Source organism: Balaenoptera borealis (assembly GCF_965194805.1).
Source record: "Balaenoptera borealis genome assembly, chromosome: 3".
Lineage (NCBI taxonomy): Eukaryota > Metazoa > Chordata > Mammalia > Artiodactyla > Balaenopteridae > Balaenoptera > Balaenoptera borealis.
The window spans coordinates 105955002-105975437 of NC_138866.1; the positions used below are offsets into that span (position 1 = coordinate 105955002).

A 20436-nucleotide genomic window follows, 5' to 3' on the forward strand; every position below is an offset into this window, starting at 1 on the left:
GAGATCAAAGTTGCTGCCAGGCTCCTGAGCAGGTGCTGCCATTCCCAAGGATAATGAACAAAGAAGAGGAGAGGAAGGGACTTGAAGAATTCACTGAGAAACATAAGCCTCCGGAATCATAGGTGCCCAAGGGACATCCAGATGGATGAGTCTCGCAGGTCTGGACTCAGATAAGGGTTGGAGGTAAAGGTTTGGGGAGTTATTTATATAGAATTTAAAATTGGGGGGAAAAAAAACCTAGATGAGCTTGCCAAAAAAGAATGAAGAATGCAAAGTCACATTCTTGGGGATCATTTTAGCTTTTTAATAAGAGGGAGAGAAAAACCAGAAAAGATCGTCAGAGAAAAAGTGGCCCGAGGGAAGAAAACAGGAGCATGCAGTGTCTTTGAACGGCAAGGCAGAAGAGAGTTCTAAGGGGACAGGTGAAGAGGATCAAAGAGGGATTGAGAAAAGTGAGGACTGAGAAAAGGCCATTGGATGTGGAGATTAAGAGGTCAGTACAACCTTGGAGGGGACAGGCTTAGCAGACTAGGAACCAAAGCCATTTGCAAGAGAGTAAGGAGTGACAAGGTGGTCAAGGAGTAGAGGCAGTGAACAGAAATTATACTTTCAAAAGTTTGGTGGAAAAGCTTGTTTTTTTGTTTGTTTTTGCCCTTGACTCAGAGGAGGATCCTTGTGCCCTAAGGAAAAGGACATAGATTCAAGGAAACAGAAAGGAACAAAATGATAGAAAAAAAAAAAGACAGCTGATCAGTAAAGACTTGGAGCAGGCTGGCAGGGGAGAAAGCTTGTTGTCTGTGAAGTGGCTTTGGCTGGGGAGGAACCCTGGCGTCCGGAGAGGTGCTGGGCGGTCAAGCCCAAGTCCTGGCTGACTACAAAGTAGGGGTGTCTGCCGGAGAGAGTGAGCCTCAGCTTGAGGGGAGCTGAGCAGGTCTGACAAGAGATGGTGACCTGAAAGGAATGCCCAGCCTTGGCAGGACACACTTGGGTTTAGGTGATGCGATTTATAGCGGAACTTGCTGCCCCAGTTGTGTGACTTTGCTCGTGAACTGTGAGGTTATGAGGCGGTGAAGGCAGAGAACGTGTGAATATTGTGCCTGCTCAGCACGGGGCAGGGGCATCCCGAGGACTTGGGTTGTGGGTTAAGGGTTTGAGTACACGCAGGGTTCTGGGGGTGAAGTAAGCGAGGCCAGCAAGTCGGCATGTCTTCCACAAAGCAACGGCTCGTGAAGGCCACTAGCAAGGGCTACAGACCATTGCACCGAAGTGACGTGAGATGGAAGAAACAGACCTGGCCCCTCAGAGCGTCGAAAATGAAATCAGTTTCCCTTTTCCCCCTCGAATTAAATCTCAGAAAAGCTAAGATAGTCGAATCGAGGGGGATGATGGCCTCTGAGGAAGGGAAGGGGAGAGGAGGAGAGGGGCTAAAGCAGCGTGTAGTGTACGGGAGGAGAGAGCGCGGAGGACGAGCGAGGGTGCGGCCGTGTGTGCCGGTGACCGGGGTGGAGGTGCGGGGCGGCTCGGCGTCCTCACCTCCCCGCCCGCGTTTCCTCCCTCCAGGAGCTTCTGCAGGCAAAGCAGGACCTTCAGCACCTGCTCATCGCCAAAGAGGAGCAAGAAGACGTCCTGAGAAAGCGGGAGCGCGAACTCACCGCCCTGAAGGGAGCCCTGAAGGAAGAGGTCTCCAGCCACGACCAGGAGATGGACAAGCTAAAGGAGCAGTACGACGCCGAGCTGCAGGCCCTGCGGGAGAGCGTGGAGGAGGCCGCCAAGGTGGGTCCCGGCCAGGGTGCGGAGCGGCTGGGTGGGGACAGAGGGGCAGGACTGCCTCTCCCGCACTGGTGTCGGTTGTGTGCCTTCCTTTTCATGACAGGGTGAAACTCGGTTTCATCAGATGATTGATCCAGACCTTGTTCACAGACGATAAACTCAGCAGTTCTGTTGGTGACCGTTTTAAGTTTGTAAACTTAAAAATTGTTAAGGACCCTGCTTAAAAGCTCTTACACGCGGTGAGATTTAGAAAGCCCGGGAGTGAACCCCTCCAGGGTTCCTAAAGGTCGGTGGCCTAGGGCATTGCGTGACTTTGCTAATGGGGTAGGGTTTGCAGACAGGACCCAGATTTCTGGAATCCTTCACCCCTGCCCCCACCTGTTCCTTCTGACTTGTGAAGCCTTTTGTTAGACAATTCCGGTTCTTTTCTCAGCAAAGTTACACGAGGGTTAATGGGCTGAATTGCCCAAGCCCTTGCCAGATAATTTTTCTCTTAATTGAATTCTTGGCTCCTGCAGATGGATTTTAAATTATGTTGAGGTCTTTGGTGCAGGCCTCACGTGGGCTGTTAGAGAAAAGGGGAAAATGTTGTGAAATATCATGCCATCTTTAGGGAAAGAGGGGAATTACAGAGTATAAATTGTAGAGTCTCTGTAATATATAGGTTAAAGATGATGGAGAAAGAACTCTTGCTGTTGTTTGTTTATTCTGTGATGATCACAGTGACAGCTCAGAGCTGGTAGGCCCTCTCCCCTGTGCTGCATAGTGACTCACTGCTTTTTCAGTTACAGCACGGTAATTGCAAATGACAAGAAGTGAAAGATGGGTTTGTTGTATAACAATAAAACGTTTGGGAAATAGTCTGCTTGGGGTTATTATAACAGTTAAAAAAAAAAGTCTCTTGTTGATTTGCCTGTCTTAGTTTTTTTGAGATTTGGTTTAGTTTGAGGGAGAAAAGCAAAACTGATTTAATTTTCATTGCTTTGCAGGGACACGTCTCTTTTTTCCATCTGATTTCCTTTCTGTGCAGGAGCCTGGTGTCCTTGCTCTTGGCCTTTATGTGCTGTTGCTTCGTGGGGGACATGCCAACAGGCTGCTGAGTAAAATAATTTTCCTTTGGACCCATTATGTCTTTATCATCTTCAGACCTTATGTCAAAGGTTGAGTTAACATGGTTTATTCATTGAAGGGTAGTTGAGGATGGTGTTTGGCATGTTTATAGTGATTTGACGGTAAGGAAAATTAAACTTACGTCACACACGGGATGCAGGAGATTTTATTGGAAGTTTCTAGGTCCTCTGCTGTCACATGTTACAAGTGGGGAAGGGAATCATGGTAGGTGAAAGAGGATCTTTGTTGTATGGAAATGAGATAATCTGTAAAGACTTAGGCTACTGCATTTTTGTTGTTGTTTTAAAAATTTATTTTATTTTTGGCTGTGTTGCGTTTTCGTGGCTGCATTGCGTTTTCGTTGCTGCGCACAGGCTTTTCTCTAGTTGCGGCGAGGGGGGCTACTCTTCGTTGCGGTGCGTGGGCTTCTCATTGTGGTGGCTTCTCTTGTTACAGAGCATGGGCTCTAGGCGCGTGGGCTTCAGTAGTTGTGGCATGCAGGCTCAGTAGTTGTGGTGCACGGGCTTAGTTGCTCTATGGCATGTGGGATCTTCCCGGACCAGGGCTTGAACCCATGTGCCCTGCATTGGCAGGCGGTTTCTTAACCACTGTGCCACCTGCGAAGCCCGGCTACTGCATTTTGAGATCTCCTGACTTTTAAGCATTGCTTCAAATTAGACAAAAAAGAATCACATAGACCAGCGACAAGCCATTTGTAGTCGATGGTGTGTGCCCTTTGTCACCTTGTGGCTGTCCCTAGCACAGTGTCTGACACACAGTCACATCTGTGCGGCATCCGATGAGTGAAAGTAAGCGGAGGATCAGTTCCCCTCTTAACCGCATTTTCAGTCCCTGGTGTGTGGTTCCTGTTGAGTTTTCTACAGTGATGACATGGGAGATCTTTTAGGAAACTCTGCTATTTCTCTGCCTTGCTTTTGCATTTCCCTGCAGTTTCTTAAAGAGGATCCTGATTGTGTTTTTTTACACCTTGTTAGCTTTTGCTTCTGAAGGTGTTTTCCGAACAAATGTGGCAGAATCATATTTAATGGAAAAAAAATTATGTCAATGTAATGGACAGATGCTGCCTTTTTGTTACATTATTTACATATCGGTACTATATAATAGAATTTTAGTAGTAGTATATTGACTACTTGGAGGAGAGTGAATTAAATATAATTTTTTAATATAGTAAAGAGTTTCTTAAATTTGTACACCGGCCTTTTTTTTTTTTTTCATTTAAAAAATTTTTTTATAAGAGATATATTTTCCAAAGTTCTTTTTTTTTTTAATTAATTAATTAATTTTTGGCTGCGATGGGTCTTCATTGCTGCGCGCGGGCTTTCTCTAGTTGCGGTGAGTGGGGGCTACTCTTTGTTGTGGTGTGTGGGCTTCTCATTGTGGTGGCTTCTCGTTGAGGAGCATGAGCTCTAGGCGCATGGGCTTCAGTAGTTGTGGCACACGGCCTCAGTAGTTGTGGTGCACGGGCTCAGTAGTTGTGGCACACGGGCTTAATTGCTCCGCGGCATGTGAGATCTTCCCAGACCAGGGCTCGAACCCGTGTCCCCCGCACTGGCAGGCGGATTCTTAACCACTGCACCACAGGGAAGTCCTGTACACTGGCCCTTAGCCTTTTCCTGCCTCAGGGGAGGGGCTCACCCACCACTGTGACTAAAAGCTGACATTTCTTTAAGGAACTGCATTATATTAAAAAGTTTATTTCCTTGGCAAGTCTTTGGAGGCCAGCCTAGCCTCCTGGCATCACTTTTTCTAATTGTTGCCACTGAATCAGGGCCAGAAATCCCTACACTGCTATTTTATCATATTGTCAAATAGCAAATATTTCCTTCTGGCCTGAGCTTGAGCACTAGAAGTTTTAAATTACTAGAACATTTGGTGAAAACTGTCACATTATATTAAGAATGTTTTATAGGTATTCCAAACAGCTACTCTGTAAAAGTGGTTTTCGTAGACCCAGACAGCCACACCTTTTAAAGAACAGATTGATTGCTCAACAGAGGAGAATTCATGAGCGCCCCGGTGGTGTGGGGTGTCCTCGTGCAGCAGGATGAACGTCGCTTCCCCTCAGAGCGGTGGTAGTTCAGGGCATTAGATGAGCTGCTTCAGTGCCCTCCCCACAGAAGGAGGGGTCTTTACGTTGTTAGAAAGAGGATTCTATCGATCACACAGTCTTTGAAAAGACTGTGTGATAGATAGCATGTTGTTCCGTAACATACTTTTTTTCTATGTTATGTTCTTTTATACTCTTTCCAGTTTTGAAAAGGGAATGTCCTCTTTCTCCTTGGGTCTGTGGCAGTGGCTGGGAGCCACGTGCAGAAATGGACAGTCAGCGGGGATGTGCATGACTGTCATCTGGGAGTGAAATGAAGACCGTCCACAGCTGTTAGCGTCTTCTTTTCATCCCTACCCCTCCCTGTCGCCAGTTCTTGAGCAAAAGAGAAGTGGAGATGGTGGTCAGCATTTTCAGATTTCTCAGAGAGTACGCTCAGCTCAAATTCCAGCTCCTCTAAGAGCTTGCTTCTTGGACTTTACAGTTTCCAGGGGCCTGGTATTGCTGATTACAGAGTAGGAAAGAGTAAGTGCCCCAGGTGAAGCTGTAGGAGATGGCTTGTGCTGGTGGCAACCAGGAAAGATTTCCTGGAGGGAGCTGTGAGAGGTGAGTGGTCTTTGGACATGTGAGCATGGAGGCTGAGGACATTTGGGGTACCGAGTACAGCATAAGCAACCCCTTGTTAGGTGGGAAGGTGAGATGTGTGTTTGGGCTGGAGCCCTGTGGAGCAATAGAAGAGAGAAGAAGACAGGCTTAGGAAGAAGAGGACACAGATGCAGAGACCTGAAGAGAAGCAGCCAAGACCAGTAACAGAAAAGCAAGGGGAAAAGTGTTGTATCTGGCTTAATTAATGAAACATTTGAGAAACTTCTAGAAGCAGCCTGTTTTTATATTACATACTTATATGTTGAGTCTGTGTGCTTTTATATTGTTCTGCACTTTATAGTGTAAATTCTTTCTAACGTTACGCCCACATTTTACATTCCATATAACCCTTAGAGAAATTTTATTCAAATTCAGTGAGGTTGAAACTTTTTTTTTCCCCTCCAAAACTGTCCTTAGATTATGGCCTTATGTTTGTGTTTCACCTGATAGTTTGGAAATGTCGCTCAGTCTTGTGAAATTGAATGTGTGCTCCTGGGCTCCTTTCTCATAGCCTCTGTAGATTTTTCCTTCCCTCTCTGCTACCAATCTGTGAACAATTTCTTTTCAAAGCGTAAGGTCAGCAGAGGGTCAGATGGTAAAACCAGTGCTAATCTCAGGATCCGTGGAATTGCCTTCCTTAAGAGAAGGCTAATTCAGTGTAAAATCTCATTTCTGTCTTCTCCGGCGGAGGCAGGTTAGCGAGGGAAACTGTAAAAAATCCTTATTTCCTCAGCTGTTTAACTTCACATAATCAAGTTACTCTGAAGGACAGCTGTTGAGAGCGGGGGCAGCGGGGGGGGGGGAAGCGGCAGGTTTGTAATCAGGTGCCCAGGTATAGGAAAATGTCCCCTCTCTGCAGATTCAAGTGTGCCTAGAGTGGCTCAGAACCCTCCGTCGGCAAAAGTAAAATGGGAAACATTCAAGGTTAAAAAAGTTCTACTTTTCATTTTTTTTCTCTCTAGTTTTTCCCCCTAGAGCTGGCTCTTCATAATTACATCACTCTTCTGCATTCTGTACTGATTAAGAAGTAGCTAAATAAAGAGGCCTGGTGTGGCATCCTAGGGTGTTCGTTTTAAATCTTCCATCAAAGCCCCAGACATGCCCCATCCCTGCTGGGTGTCTCTGATCCCAGGTGCATGGGTCCTGATAAATCTCTTACGGGTCTTGGTGAACAGTAAACAGGACATCCCAGCACTTCACTCCTGGTGTTTGATCTGAGCTGCCAAAGTCACTTGCTGTGGGTGTAGAAGACAGAGTAAGAGTCCCTGACATCCCCATTCATTTTCCATCAAATATTTGACTGTGTTTTACCACTGCCAGTCACTGAGGATACAAGGCAGGCAAACCATGGTTTCTAGCTTCGAAGATCTTTTGTAGCCTTGTGGGGAGAAATGTGCAAATAAGATGAGGATGAAGTTATAGGTGCTGTGGTTGAGGCACAAGCAGGGCAGGAGATCAGGAAAGGCTTCTGGCTTCCGAGGGCAACGTTCAGGAGAGAACCAGCACATCTGTTCTGTAACTTGACGCCCTACATGTCTTTTGCGTACCAAATACTCGAGAATTAGACATGAAAACGGTAATTCCTTTCCAGGACCTCTCTGAGAGTTTCTGAACATTAGCCCATCTTGAACCTGCTGGCTTTGTACCCAACTCCTCTTAATAAACTCAGAGTTAACATTTAGAATTGCTAGAAAGTTTAAATAGTCTAAATGCAAGACAAAGAAAGAATGTTGACCCGAGGGATGAGTTAAAATAGACTTCATTTATTTAAAAAATCAACTAGGTCCCAGTTATAGGTAAGGTTTCTGGAGGGTAGGACCTCATGAAGTGAAATATTTATGGGGAAGGCCTCTTTCGTGCTAGGATGACAGCCTCCAAGGAGCTCTCCTTCGGGTCTCTCTCCTAACTTCAGGGGAGCAGATTTAGCTGCTGCCGTTCTGTGGGGAGTGTCACAGTGCAGGAGAAAGGATCCTCTCATAGAGAGGCCGGCCTTGGGCAGGTCTTAATGACACTTCCTTGAGACCTCATAAGTGTCGGTTGAGTAGGAGGGCGTTTTCCTGTAGCTCCTGGGAGAGAGGAGGTGGCAGCAGGGCTTTCAGGTTGCCCAAAGCACTCGGATGACCCAGAAAATCACAGTGAATTCACATGCAGTGTGAAGAGAAAGTGTGGAAACTTAACTGGGTGGAGAAGGAGTAAAAAAGCCTTGTCCTGGCCTCAGGAGGAACGGCAGAACAGCCTGGTCTGCGAGTCACACTGTCTGTGCCGCGTCTGACATAGGCTTTAAGCCCGCCCGGGGGAGGGGGGACAGCTCTTGCCCGTTTCCCACCTGTATGAGGAATGACCAGAGGACGAGGCATAAACAACACAGAAGATTGGACGACCAATAGTCAACATCAATGCCTTACCGTTGGGAATGGATTGTTGATACAGTTTTTGGACTCTCTGTCAATAAGTAGTTCATTCATAGTCATTCATTAATTGAGCAAGTATCCATCCAGCATTTCATCTGGGCCAGGCACCATGCTGGGTTGTGGGGATAAAATGGACAAGAGGGGTGAGACGGACAGAGTTCAGCCAGTCACGTGTGTAAATGTGTAATTCAGTTGTGATAAGCGCTTTGAAATGGAGGGAGGGAGGGGAAGCTTCCTCAAGCAAAATGAGGATGGAGATCTGAAGGATGAATGGGAATTAACCAGGGTTAAAAAAACTCGCAGAATGTTCCAGGCAGAGGAAACAGCATGTGCACAGGGCTTGGTGGAAGGAGGGGGTGCGGTCTGTTCAAGGTGTTGAATGAGGGCCAGTGAGGCTGGGCTGTGAAGGACAACGGGAAGTCTGGAGTGAGAGGAAGTGGAGAGCGTAGTAGGGACCAGCTCATGCAGCCTGTGTGCGTCTTAAGTATTTTGTTCTTTGCCCTAAGAGCAGTGGAAATCACGGAAGACTTTTAAACGGGGTGTGTGTGTGTGTAACACGAGCAGAGCAGATTCCTTCTGTGGCAAAGAGTCTGCTCTGGTCTTTACAAGTAAGGACGTTGCCCTGGGATGACGTATTCATGCTGCCACTTTAGATGGAGGCATGAACTCTCTTCAGCAATCTATTTCCATTTTTAACGAGGCCTCTCTCTCTGCTGAAGGGCAGAAGGGGAAGGGAGTTGGGGTCATGGAGGGTCCCATTTTCTTAAAAAAATTAAAAAATTTTTTATTGAAGTATAGTTGATTTACAATGTTGTGCTGATTTCTGCTGCACAGCAAAGTGACTCAGTTATACACATATATACATTCTTTTTTTATATTCTTTTCCATTATGGTTTATCCCAGGAGATTGGATATAGTTCCCTGTGCTATACAGTAGGACCTTATTGTTTATGCATTCTAAATGTAATAGCTTGCATCTACTAACCCCAATCTCCCAGTCCATCCTTCTCCCTTCCCCCCTTCCCCCTTGGCAGCCACAAGTCTGTTCTCTATGTCTGTGAGTCTGTTTCTGTTTCGTAGATAGGTTCATTTCTGCCATATTTTAGGTTCCACATATAGGTGATATCATATGGTATGTTGTCTTTCTCTTTCTGACTTACTTCACTTAGTATGATAATCTCTAGTTGCATCCATGTTGCTGCAAATGGCATTATTTTGTTCTTTTTTTATGGCTGAGGGGGGTCCCATTTTGTTTGTGACATTTTGCTCTTTGCTGATCATTGGTTCCCTGAATTAGTAAACTGTGTCTGTGAGTGAGTAGGTGAGAGTGGGTAGGGATCATGGATGAAGAGGAAAGCATGGTCTGTTGGTGGTGAGGTTTGTAGGAGGAAAGTTTTGTTTTCTAACAAGGCTGTTACAGTGTCTTAGTGCTAGAAATATCTTTAGACATTTATAGAAGTAGAGAAAATAACCTAGTAAGGTGCTTGCCTGTCTCCCCAAATGGAACAAATGTTCTGAGATCTCCGAACCATCCATGGACACCACCCACAGTCCAAAAGTGTGAGCAAGGCAGGAGTGGTGGTCACTCACTGAGGGCCAGGAACCAGGTGCATTTCCAAGTGTGGATATGCCCACAAAACTGGGCAGTGTAAGCAGAGGGGCTATTTTAAATAGCCAAGGATGATTGCAGCCACTAAAATATTGCAAATAGTTGAGTCTTTAACATGTGAAAGGAAAACTGCATTAATTTTGTTATCAGAAATCCTACTCAATCTATGTTATATTTTTTCTGATCTGCTGTATTCTTTCTGACCCTCTAAATTCTGCCTGATGAATATTTTTCTAAAGACTTGCCAAGATCATTAAGTAGATTTCTACTTGGTGGAAAAATTTGGCAGTATTATTTGATCACTCTAAGCAGAAAATGGAGGATGTCATAAGCTCTAAGTCCATTAGATAAGAAGTAGCGTGGAAACAGAAAATTTACAATGTCAAAGTAAATCAGGGCATATAGGGCTTTTATGGTAGCCAACCTCTGAGATGACCTGCTCCCCTGCCCAGTGATCTATGCTTCCTGGGACTCTCTCTCCTTTGTAGGCCCTTCCCAGGTTGAATAGGGCTGCTCTGTGTGACCAGTAGAGAATGGTGGAGTGTGACTTCCAAGGCTAGATAAAAGACATCATTTTAGCTTCTTCCTTGCTTCCTCTTGAATTGCTTGCTCTGGGGAAAACCAACTGCCATGTTATGAGGGCCCTCAAGCAGCCTGTGGAAAGCCCCATGTGATGAAGGACTGAGGCCTCCTGTCAGTAGCCATTTGAGTGCACCATCTCGGAAGTGGATCCTCCAGCCTCACTTAGGCCTTCAGATGACTGCAGCCTTGGCCAACATCTTGGGCCAATCTCATCAGAGGCCCTGAGCCAGAACTACCAAGGTCACTTCTAGATTCCTTACCTTCAGAAACTCTGTGAGATAATAAATATTTACAATTACTTTTGGCTGCTGAGTTTTGGGGTAATTTGTTATGCAGTAATAGCTGACTAATACAGCATTTTGACAAAGCCATCTTTCTTATGCCACATTTCCTTATAGCCCCTGACTCCAGCAGAGCTGTAGCATCCTGCCATACCCTTGGTCTAGTCCTTGTTTTGCTGGACTATAGCTGTTAGGTGAAATGTCATTCTCCCCATTTTGAAGGAGGGACCATCTTATCCTTTGTATCACCAGCACTTTGCAGAGTGCTCAGTAAGTGTTCTCTTTCTGCATGAATCAGAATGTGCAAAGGTTAAAAAGAACACAAACATAGTTTGAGAGGGAAGCGTTCTAAATTTGGCTTTGCTTTTATTGACTTCACAGAAGACTCCTAGTCCTTCCTGGTTTTTGTTTCCTCTGTTGTAAATGGGTACTATTTTTATTATCAAAAACAAACCAAAAATGAAGGCATATGCATATATGCTTGTGCATGTATAGGCTATCTCAGGAGGGACACAAAGCGGTAGTGATTGCCTTTGGGGACAAGTAGGGGGAAGGGGTGAGAGGAAAACTTTTTAAAAACAGTGTATAAAACCTTTTATACTACCTCAATCTATCCCATGTACAGTGAAATAGGGGTACTGATCTGTGCCTTCCCTAGGCAGGCTCAGAGGAAACCATGAGTTTAGTGGTGTATGTTTACCTTTTGTCCTTGGGGGCCCCTGTCTCAGCTTTGGCCTTCACCTTCCATCTGCTACCCAGGTCTGTGTGTCTGTGTCCATGGCATCACTTCCATCCTCAGATCTTTTTTCCCACGGCCGCCATCCTGGTTCAGGCCTCGTTATCTTCAGCTTGGATGGTTTCAGCAGCCGTCTCCCTGCTTCCTCTCCTGGTTTGGCCCCTTCGGACCACACCCGCCCTGTTGCGGGTTGGCCACCCTCTAGTCCGGCCCCCACTCCTGATGGCTTCCCTCCACTTACACTTACAGCCCTGCATGAGCTGCCTCCCACCTGCCTTTCCAGCTCTGGTCCTCACTGTTGTCCATGGTGAGCCCAGCGTCAGGCACACGGCGCAATTCCCCATTCCTTGGTAGAAATGTGTGCTCTTTCCCCACACGCTTGCCACCCCTGGGCCTTTGCTTTGTAGTCCCCTTCCGTCGCGAGTCCAGTGTGGTGCCGTAGACAGGGTGGAGGCTTGCCGTCAGAAGATGTGGGCCTCGTCCCCACTGCTTACTGGCAGGGAGATCCTTTTGGGGGGGGTACTGTATTTCATTTTATGGAGTAACGCTGAACGTAATTCTTTTAAAAGTTGAATTTCTGGGGAGTTCCCTGGCCGTCCGGTGGTTAGGACTCCGCACTTCCACTGCAGGGGGCATGGGTTTGATCCCTGGTCGGGGAACTAGGATCCTGCATGCCGTGCGGTGCGGCAAAAAAAAAGAAAATTGAATTTCTGTGCACCACTTGCCAAAATACCAGTTCTTCCTCTTCCTCCCAATTCCTGCAACCCCCTTGTATGTTCTTTGGGAGATAATCTACACTGGCGGTGGTCAGCCAGGAGCGATTCTGCCCACTGTCTCTGGGGGACATTTGGCAGTGTCTGGAGACATTTTTGGTTGTTGTAACTGGGGGCATGCTACTGGCACGTAGTGGGTGGAGGCCAAGGGTGCTGCTAAATGTCCTACAATACACGGGACAGTTACCCGCCCCCCGCCATGTATTTCTGTTGAGAAACTGGAATCTATGTATACAAGTGTGTGTATATGTTTATGTGTGTGTGTGTGTATTCTTTTCTTTTTATACAATGACTGCTGTGTGACCTTAACCATAGTTGGTGAGCAGTAGACTGAAATGACTGAATATTGTTGGCAAACCTCATCTGTGATCCCCCATATCCTCTTCTCTCAGTTGGGAAAATAATACTAACAGCGTCTGTCTCCTGTTGTACATATTCTAGTTGTACATATTCTAGTCTCAGGCTGTGTCTTCTGACTTGCTCTCCTGTGCCCTCCTCCTAGACTTCTCCCTGTGTCCCCTGGGCAGTCCCCCTGCCTTCTTTCCTCTGTCTCTCTGCTCGGATTAGGTGTCTAATCTCTAATGTCCTTCAGTACCCCCTGTGCCTTGGTCTCTATGGTTAAAATCCTGCCGGTCCTTCAGGGCTGAGCTCACATGCCCTCTTCTTCCTGTGGTCCAGCAGCTGCTGTCCTTTCTCTTTGAGATCCCCAGAGCCTTTGCCCCTCCTGTAGCATTTATTGTGGTTTGCTTTGCCTATGGTTGTTTATTCACTCAGCTCATGCACATGGTACGAAGCCTGGGGGTTCAGAGGTGGACACGACGGTCTCTGCTGCTGTCCCGAGACAAAGTTGATGCCGCCAATCTGGCACGTGGAATGATGGCATCCAGGTTTGGAGAGGCTTTTATACAGCATGTAAAACAGAAATACAAAAAGGAATGATTTTGTTCCAATTAGTCAGGCCAGGAAAAGTTCCTAAGAGGGAATGAGGCTTGGATTGAGTCTTGGGAGCAGTGAGAGTAGTGAGGTGATTAGGGCATTCAGCTGGAGGGAATGTCATAAGCTGGGGCATGGGACCTTGGGATTGTTCTCTCCTGAGACTTTAGGGGTAGCCATTTTCCTTATTCATTTTTGTACCATCCATAGTCTTACCCTAGGCAGTTAATAGATTTGTTTGTGTGTTCATGTACGTATTCATCCAACAAATATTTTTGAGTGCTTTCCATATTTCAGGTACTGAATGGATACAAATGGGTTTAGCACGTTAGTGGCAGATGCATTGCAGTGGAAACCGTTAGAGTAGTAGGTGGCCTCTGCAGATGTGGTTTAGTGAGTTTTGAGCTACAGATTAAGTCATGTGTTCGCGGTGAGCACATGTTAGGTCTCTGGAAATGTGTGTAAGAACATTCAACGGCAGATGTAATGGAAAGCTCCTCCTGCCCCAGTGATCACTAGGGAACAGAACTTGTGTGAGCCAGCGTTATTAGGTTGGTTTCATGAAAGACAAAATAAAGGGCAAGGTGTTTGTTCTACAGGGTGATTGCAGCAGTTTTCACAGTAAAGGATAAAGCAGTGTTGTTTTGTCAGCAGTAAGTAGGAGTTGGGTGGGAGAGGGGACAAGGGAGAGGACTGTTCTTTTCCTAGGACATTCCAAAGTCATGGATGACTCTTACCTTTGGGGACTTACAGACGAAGGGGAGAAGATGGCCAAGTGTGCATATTTCTCCTTTTAACACTTACCCTCTTTTTCTTTGTTAAATTTCTGCACATGTGTCTCAAGTGTGTGGTCCAGAGAGAAGAGATACTGGCTGTGTCTGGTTTTAGGGAAACTCTTAAGTCCACTTATAGTTAGAAAAATGGGATGGCCTGGATGTGCTTCAGAGACTTGCTGGAACAAGACTGGGGATAAAGTCAAGCAAGTAAATAACAGAGCCCAGAAGAGGGGCAGTAGAGAGGACGTGAAAGTATCTGGGCAGATGTGGCATAGGAGGATGTGAAAGCCTTGTCTTTTCCATCCCTGAATTGTCCAAGAACCTAAAGATGTCTGTTCTGCACCAGGGAAAATGTTGGCTAGATGACAACGTAGGGAAGACTTAGAAATCTGCAGATTTAGTTTGAAAACACAGTTCTTCATGGCTTTGGAGCAAGAGCCGGGGCATTAATAAGCTCTGGAAAGTGGGCAGTGGGGTTGTTCTGTAGAGTCCATATGGAGAGTCTTTTGAGCCAGTTGAGTTTATAAATATGACCCTGAACTTGGGTCCAGCGTGTGCCAAGCCCCAAGGAGGAGTATAGTGTGTGAGTCCCTTGTGCTTTCTGATCTACAGGGTCCTCTCTGCCTGGTGAGGCATTTTTCTATCATGGCTCTAAGCCTGTGACCTTGTCTGAGAAGATTCCCACTGCTTCTTCCATACTTGGTTTCTGAGACCTCAGGAAGCTAAGCACCTAGCCTGCCCGCTGGGCTTCCTTCTACCATTCCTGTCGTGGACGGTCCCTTGGAGCGCCAACTCACTGCCATTTCCCGTATCTGTCTTAGAGACCCTCAAGGCAGAAGCAGACGCCTGTGCTGTGTACCGTGAACTTCCTGCTGCTGAACTGGGGAGGAAATGTGGCTGGGAGGCGGTGAACTCTGCAGCTGACTCAGGCCCAGTGGAGAACCAGGGTTAATAATTTACTGTACCTCTCTGCAGCCACCGATGTTGACCTTGACAAAACTCTGGTAGAAATTAGTCAGAGCCTGGCCTGGCATTTAACTAACAGGATACTATGACAGGGAAATAACTTGTTGAGAGGTTAGTCCTGTCTCTGAGTTTACAGTTGGCATTCACATGCACCCGGTCCTGTTTGCATCCAGAGTGGAGAACTGTTTGCTCACCGTGTTCATAGTGTTCATGAGACAAATATGTCACCCGAGATCAGGGGGCCTGGCTTTATGTGGAGCTGCTCATCGTGGCAGGAGGACAAAAGCCACATTGATGGCGAAGGCCTGTAGGAGAGGCAGTAGAACAAATCTGGGCTTAGTGGGTGTGGCAGGTGAAGAGACTCCCTACCCCACCCCCAGGCCTTCTATTTTAAATTCATAACCCCTTTTCTTGAGCAGTTCGGAATCTTTTACCTCTGGTGCTGGGAGAAGGCTAGACTGATTAAACTTCCTAGTGTAAAGTCAACGGCACTGCTGCTTCTAGAAGGTTCTTCAGCTTGGGGAAGTGGGGGCCTCTCTCTGTAGAATCTGTTCTCTCCCTTTCCTGAAGTGGAGATAGCTAGATTAAAAGCCCTAGTTAACTATTGGATAAGCCTAGGCTGCAAACAAATACGTGGTAACCCACAGGTGGACTCTTCTTACTGGGGGGTTACCTAAATGCTGTGTTAGGTGTGCAGTGGGGCGGTGCTATTGCTCTCGGAAATGGGAACGCAGTCATTTCCCTGTCAAGAGCCGCAGGGTGCTGTGGACGTCTAGCTGCCCTCCTCCTCCCTTGGCCCTGTAGGAAAGTGCAGTGATTTAGTTAGAGATGGTTCCAGAATAGAGTTTCTAGGTTTCTCCTTCTCTAGTACACTGGCATCTTTATCCAGCCATCAAATACATGCTGTCTAAGTAGATGTGTACTTTTGGGGAAAACAGCTGGCCCAAGATGGGAGTGTGTGGGGAATGGGACCGAAAAGCAGAGCAAGCCAGCAAAAGGAGAGGTGGAAGAGGAAGGGCAGGAGCTAGAAGAGAGGGCTGGGGCTGGAGACCAGTGCCCAGCTGCAGAGGAAATCAGCATGAGAAGCAGGCAAGGAGGACAGTCGTAGTTGGAAGTGTGATGGGCGTGGTGAGGTGCAGTGAAGACAGGAGAGAGAAAAGATGCACGGGTGGGGGGCGGTAGGATAGGAAGTGGGGAAGCTGGAAGCATCCGGAGATGAAGGACAGAGGAGTCTGGAGTTTGAGCCACAGATCCAGAGGGTAAGGGGAGGAAGGATGGTTCCGAGAGGCACAAGAGCGGGCCAGCAGAGGATGGAGGGTAAGCTGTGAGCTATGTGTTATGCCCGGTGGGAGTTCTGCTCCAGGGGTGTTGGCTCTCAGTTATCCCAGATAAAGAGAAGCCAGTGTTGGTTTTATGGCAATATTAGAAATGCATGGTTACTAAATAAATGACTTTTTAAATAAAATGTGAAGTGTGAGAAACTAGAAGAGGATAAACAAACTTTTATCACCTGAGATATGGAATCTTTATGCCTCCTATTTCTAGGGACTCTCTGTCAGTAGCATTGAGCATGGGTATGAAAATATGCATTGGATTTAATGTTTAAAAGAGCTACAAATGTCATTTATTTGTCTGTGGAAAGTAGGACCGTAGTCCCATAAATTGTAGCTGTCTCTTCTGGTCTTTGGGCAGGAGTTTGAAGAGACTCTTGGAAGGATATCAAAAGAAGAATTTAAATGACTTAGGTCCCATCCATGAGAATGAAACCAATACTCATTTAAAAACATTGTGTACTCTAGCTGAGAATTTATACAGCCTTTTAAAGAGGAGACAAACACAGTCTAGGTTCCCAGTGATCCATCTGTGAGCTTGTGGCATTGCTTCTTGGGTCTAGGACCTTGTTGTTCCTACCAGCTGGCTTGGGGCCATCTTCCTTCCTCTTGAAACCAACTTTCTTTGATACGTCATTGGAGATTTCCTATTGTTCCCTCCAAATCATTCCTTGATGAACAGTACTTTAAAAGCCTTCCGTTTGTATCGAGACGTTCTCATATTGATCAATAGTATGTTATTAGTTCTAAAATATTTTTTTGGTAGAGTCCTTGAGGTTTTCTACATAGACAGCCATGTCATTTGCAAATAGGGATAGTTTTATTTTTTTCCTTTTAGATCTATATGCATTTTACTTCTTTTTCCTGCCTGACTATGCTAGGTAGAACTTCCAGCACTGTGTTGAATAGGAGTGGTGAGGGTGGGCATCTTTACCTTGTTCTCAATCTTAGGAGGCAAGCATTCACTCTTTTATCATTAAATATAATGTTAGTTATATAGTGGTAGATGATCTTTATCAAGTTGAGGATGTTTCCCTATAGTCATAGTTTTCTGGGACTTTTTTTTGTTGTTTGTTTGATTTTGAATCATGAACAGGTGTTGAATTTTAGTAAATGCCTTTTTTCTGCATCTGTTGATATGATCATGTGATTTTTCTTCTGATTTTCAAATATTGAACCAGCCTTGTATCCCTGAAATTAACTCCACTTGGTCCTAGAGTATAATTCTTTTTATATATTGTTGAATTCGATTTGTTAATACTTCGTTAAGCATTTTTATGTCTGTATTCAAGAGAGATATTTGTTCTTTCTTTTTTGGTACTGTCTTTTCTGGTTTTGGTATCAGGGTGATATTGACTTCATCAAATGAATTGAGAGGTATTTCTTACTCTTCTGTTTTCTGGAAGAGATTGTGTAGAATTCATGTTTATTCTTCTTTAAACGTTTGATAGAATTCTCCAGTGAAACTATCAAGGCCTGGAAATTTCATTTTTGAGTTTTAAAATTTTGAATTCGGTTTCCTTAATAGTTATGGGACTATTCAAATTATCTATTTCATATTAGGTAAGTTGTGGTAGTTTGCACTTTTTGAAGAATTGGTCCATTTCATCTAAGTGTCAAATTTATGTGTGTAGAGTTGTTTGTAGTATTCCTTCATTATCTTATAGATGCTTGCAGGGGTTGTAGTGATAATCCCCTATTTCATTCTTGATATTGGTAATTTGTATTTTATCTTTTTTTCTTTGTCAGTTTTGCCAGAGGTTTGTCAATCTTATTGATCTTTTAAAAGAATCAGCTTTTTGTTTCATTTATTTTTTTCCCTATTGTTCTTATGTTTTCAATTTCATTGATTTGTTTTTACCTTTATTATTTTCTTCCTTTTGCTTGCTTTGAGTTTATAATACTCTTCCTTTTCCAGGTTTGATTTTTTTCTTTGTTTGGTTTTTTTGGGAACACTCCAAATTTATTTAGCATGTCCTCATTTCCTGCATTGTACATGGGTTGGTTTTTTCCAGGTTCTTAAGGTGGCAGCTTATATTATTGAATTCAGACTTTTCCTCTTTTCTAATGTGACTGTTTACTGCTATAAAATTCTTTTGCAGCACTGATTTAGCTGTGTCCCACAAATTTTGATATGTTGTATTTTAATTCTCATTCAGGTCAATGTATTCTTTTTTGTTTTCCTTGAGGCTTTTTTTTTTTTTGACCCATAGATTATGTAGCAGTATGTTGTTTAATTTCTAAGTGTTTGGATATTTTCCTGTTATCTTTCTTTTATTGATTTCTAATTGGATTCCACTGTGGTCAGAGAACACACTCTACGTAATTTCAGTTCTTTTAAATATGTTGAGGTTTGTTTTATGGCTCAGAATATAGTTTGTCTTGGTATATATTCCCTGAGTTCTTGAAAAGAATGTATATTTTATTAGAAAAGGATTTTAAAACGGTAAATACAGATCAATCTCATGGATAAAAATAAATGATTTTTTCTTGGGCAGTAGAAAGATGGTTCCTAGTTGGACAAGATATTTAACCATCCCCAGCCTTAGTTATATCATCTACAAAATGAGAATGCATCCTTTTTAGTGGTTTACAAATCCAATTATATTTGCATGTTAAAAGTAAGCGGTTGAGGATAAGGGAAGTATCAGATTATTTGCCACTGAGGGTTTTATCCCATTCAAATAGTAATTTTGTGGATTTTTTTTTCCTGTTTTATGGTTGTTTTAGTAAAAGGAGTGATAGAAAAGGCTTGCTTTAAAATAATTTGGACAATGCATAAGAGCATAAGGGTAGGAGAAGATAAATATATGTTTGTTTTTTTTTAAAACATCTTTATTGAAGTATAATTGCTTCACAATGGTGTGTTAGTTTGTGCTTTATAACAAAGTGAATCAGCTACAGATATACACACGTTCCCATATCTCCTCCCTCCCGCATCTCCCTCCCTCCCACCCTCCCCATCCCACCCCCCCCATCCCACCCCCCCAGGCAGTCACAAAGCACCGTGCTGATCTCCCTGTGCTATGCGGCTGCTTCCCACTAGCTATCTATTTTACGTTTGGTAGTGTATATATGTCCATGACACTCTCTCATCCTGTCACCTCTCACCCCTCCCCCTCCCCATATCCTCAAGTCCATTCTCTAGTAGGTCTGTGTCTTTATTCCCGTCTTGCCACTAGGTTCTTCATGGCCTTTTTTTTTTTTTTTTTTCCTTAGATTCCGTATATATGTGTTAGCATACTGTATTTGTTTTTCTCTTTCTGACTTACTTCACTCTGTATGACAGACTCTAACTCCATCCACCTCATTACAAATACCTCCATTTCATTTCTTTTTATGGCTGAGTAATATTCCATTGTATATTAAATATATGTTTTGGATCATAGTTTTGACAGCACATGTTTTTCCTCTCTCAGTGTATTTGGAGCATCTTTTTAAGTGGATGTGTATAGAGCATCCCCATATTCTTTAATGGCAGCAGCACAGCCCACTGGACAATGGTTTAATAGAGGTTTAGCCACCTGCTGTCTCTTCTGGTGCCCCAGCCTCACTGAGCTCTCCTGATAGTCTAGCATTCTCCTTCTAGAGAAATCAAAGGGCCTGCCAAGGTAACTCGGCAAACCAGGCCAGAGTCAGGAGAGCCAGGAATTCAAATTCATGAGCAGCTGAGTCAGGGGACTGGAATCAGAAGTGAGGGTGAGTCAGGACCAGGTCCCAGGCTACTTAGACAGGCCAAGGTGGTGACCTTGTTGAATCAGCTGCTTTCCTGATTCTCTGGGGTTGGGTTCGGCTCAACTGTGCTGAAGTCTGAAACTTTGTCTCCTACAGGGCTTAGCCACCAGACATGGCCAAGGAAGTTGGCCCAGGTCAAGCTTCTCCACCTCTCCTGTACTAAGTTACCTGTCAGAAATATGTAAAGCAAACTGTAGAGTCCCATGACTCTGTTTCTCTCTGTGGAAATGGGAACGATACATTGCAAAGGGTCAGGGAGAAGGTAGTGAAGGGAGAGGAGAGAAAGGGGAATAACGAACAGTGATGAAGAGGGAGGCACAGTCTTGGAAAGCAAGACAGACGTTGGGCTCTTCTGGAAGAAGGAAACTGTTCTTGTCACCACGTCTGGTGGATCCTACCTCTCTAGTAAATCTGCCCACTCCTCTGTCCCACTGCTGCCATCTAAGTCCTTAAACTGGAGTCCCTGCTCACAGCCATGGTTTGATTGAATGGGTGAGAACAGGTTGTTAAGAGTGACCTTCAGATATTTACACCAAATGATAGGATGAATATTGGGGGCATTGAGAGATCCAGAGGAGGTCCAAGTCTTGGCAGAGTGGTGAGTGGATGAGGACTTCAATTTTATTTACATCAAATTTGACTGTGTTGCGTTTGAGGGGTGTTTGATGTATCCAAGGAGAGGTCTCTGGCGCAAGAGAGAGGCTGGGCTG

At 44.9% G+C, this 20436-nt stretch overlaps 1 protein-coding gene across 3 annotated transcripts in view; it reads left to right on the forward strand.

Annotated features, from left to right (window-relative positions):
* Positions 1–20436, forward strand: part of CGNL1 (cingulin like 1) — a 153143-nt gene that overhangs the window by 70922 nt on the left and 61785 nt on the right. For 2 of the 3 annotated variants that reach the window (XM_082388006.1, XM_082388007.1), the window contains one exon: positions 1561–1773. The exons of the other annotated variant lie outside the window; for it this stretch is intronic. In XM_082388006.1, the coding sequence (XP_082244132.1) occupies positions 1561–1773 (213 nt within the window). The remainder of the gene's footprint in view (positions 1–1560; positions 1774–20436) is intronic. 3 annotated transcript variants of the gene reach the window in all.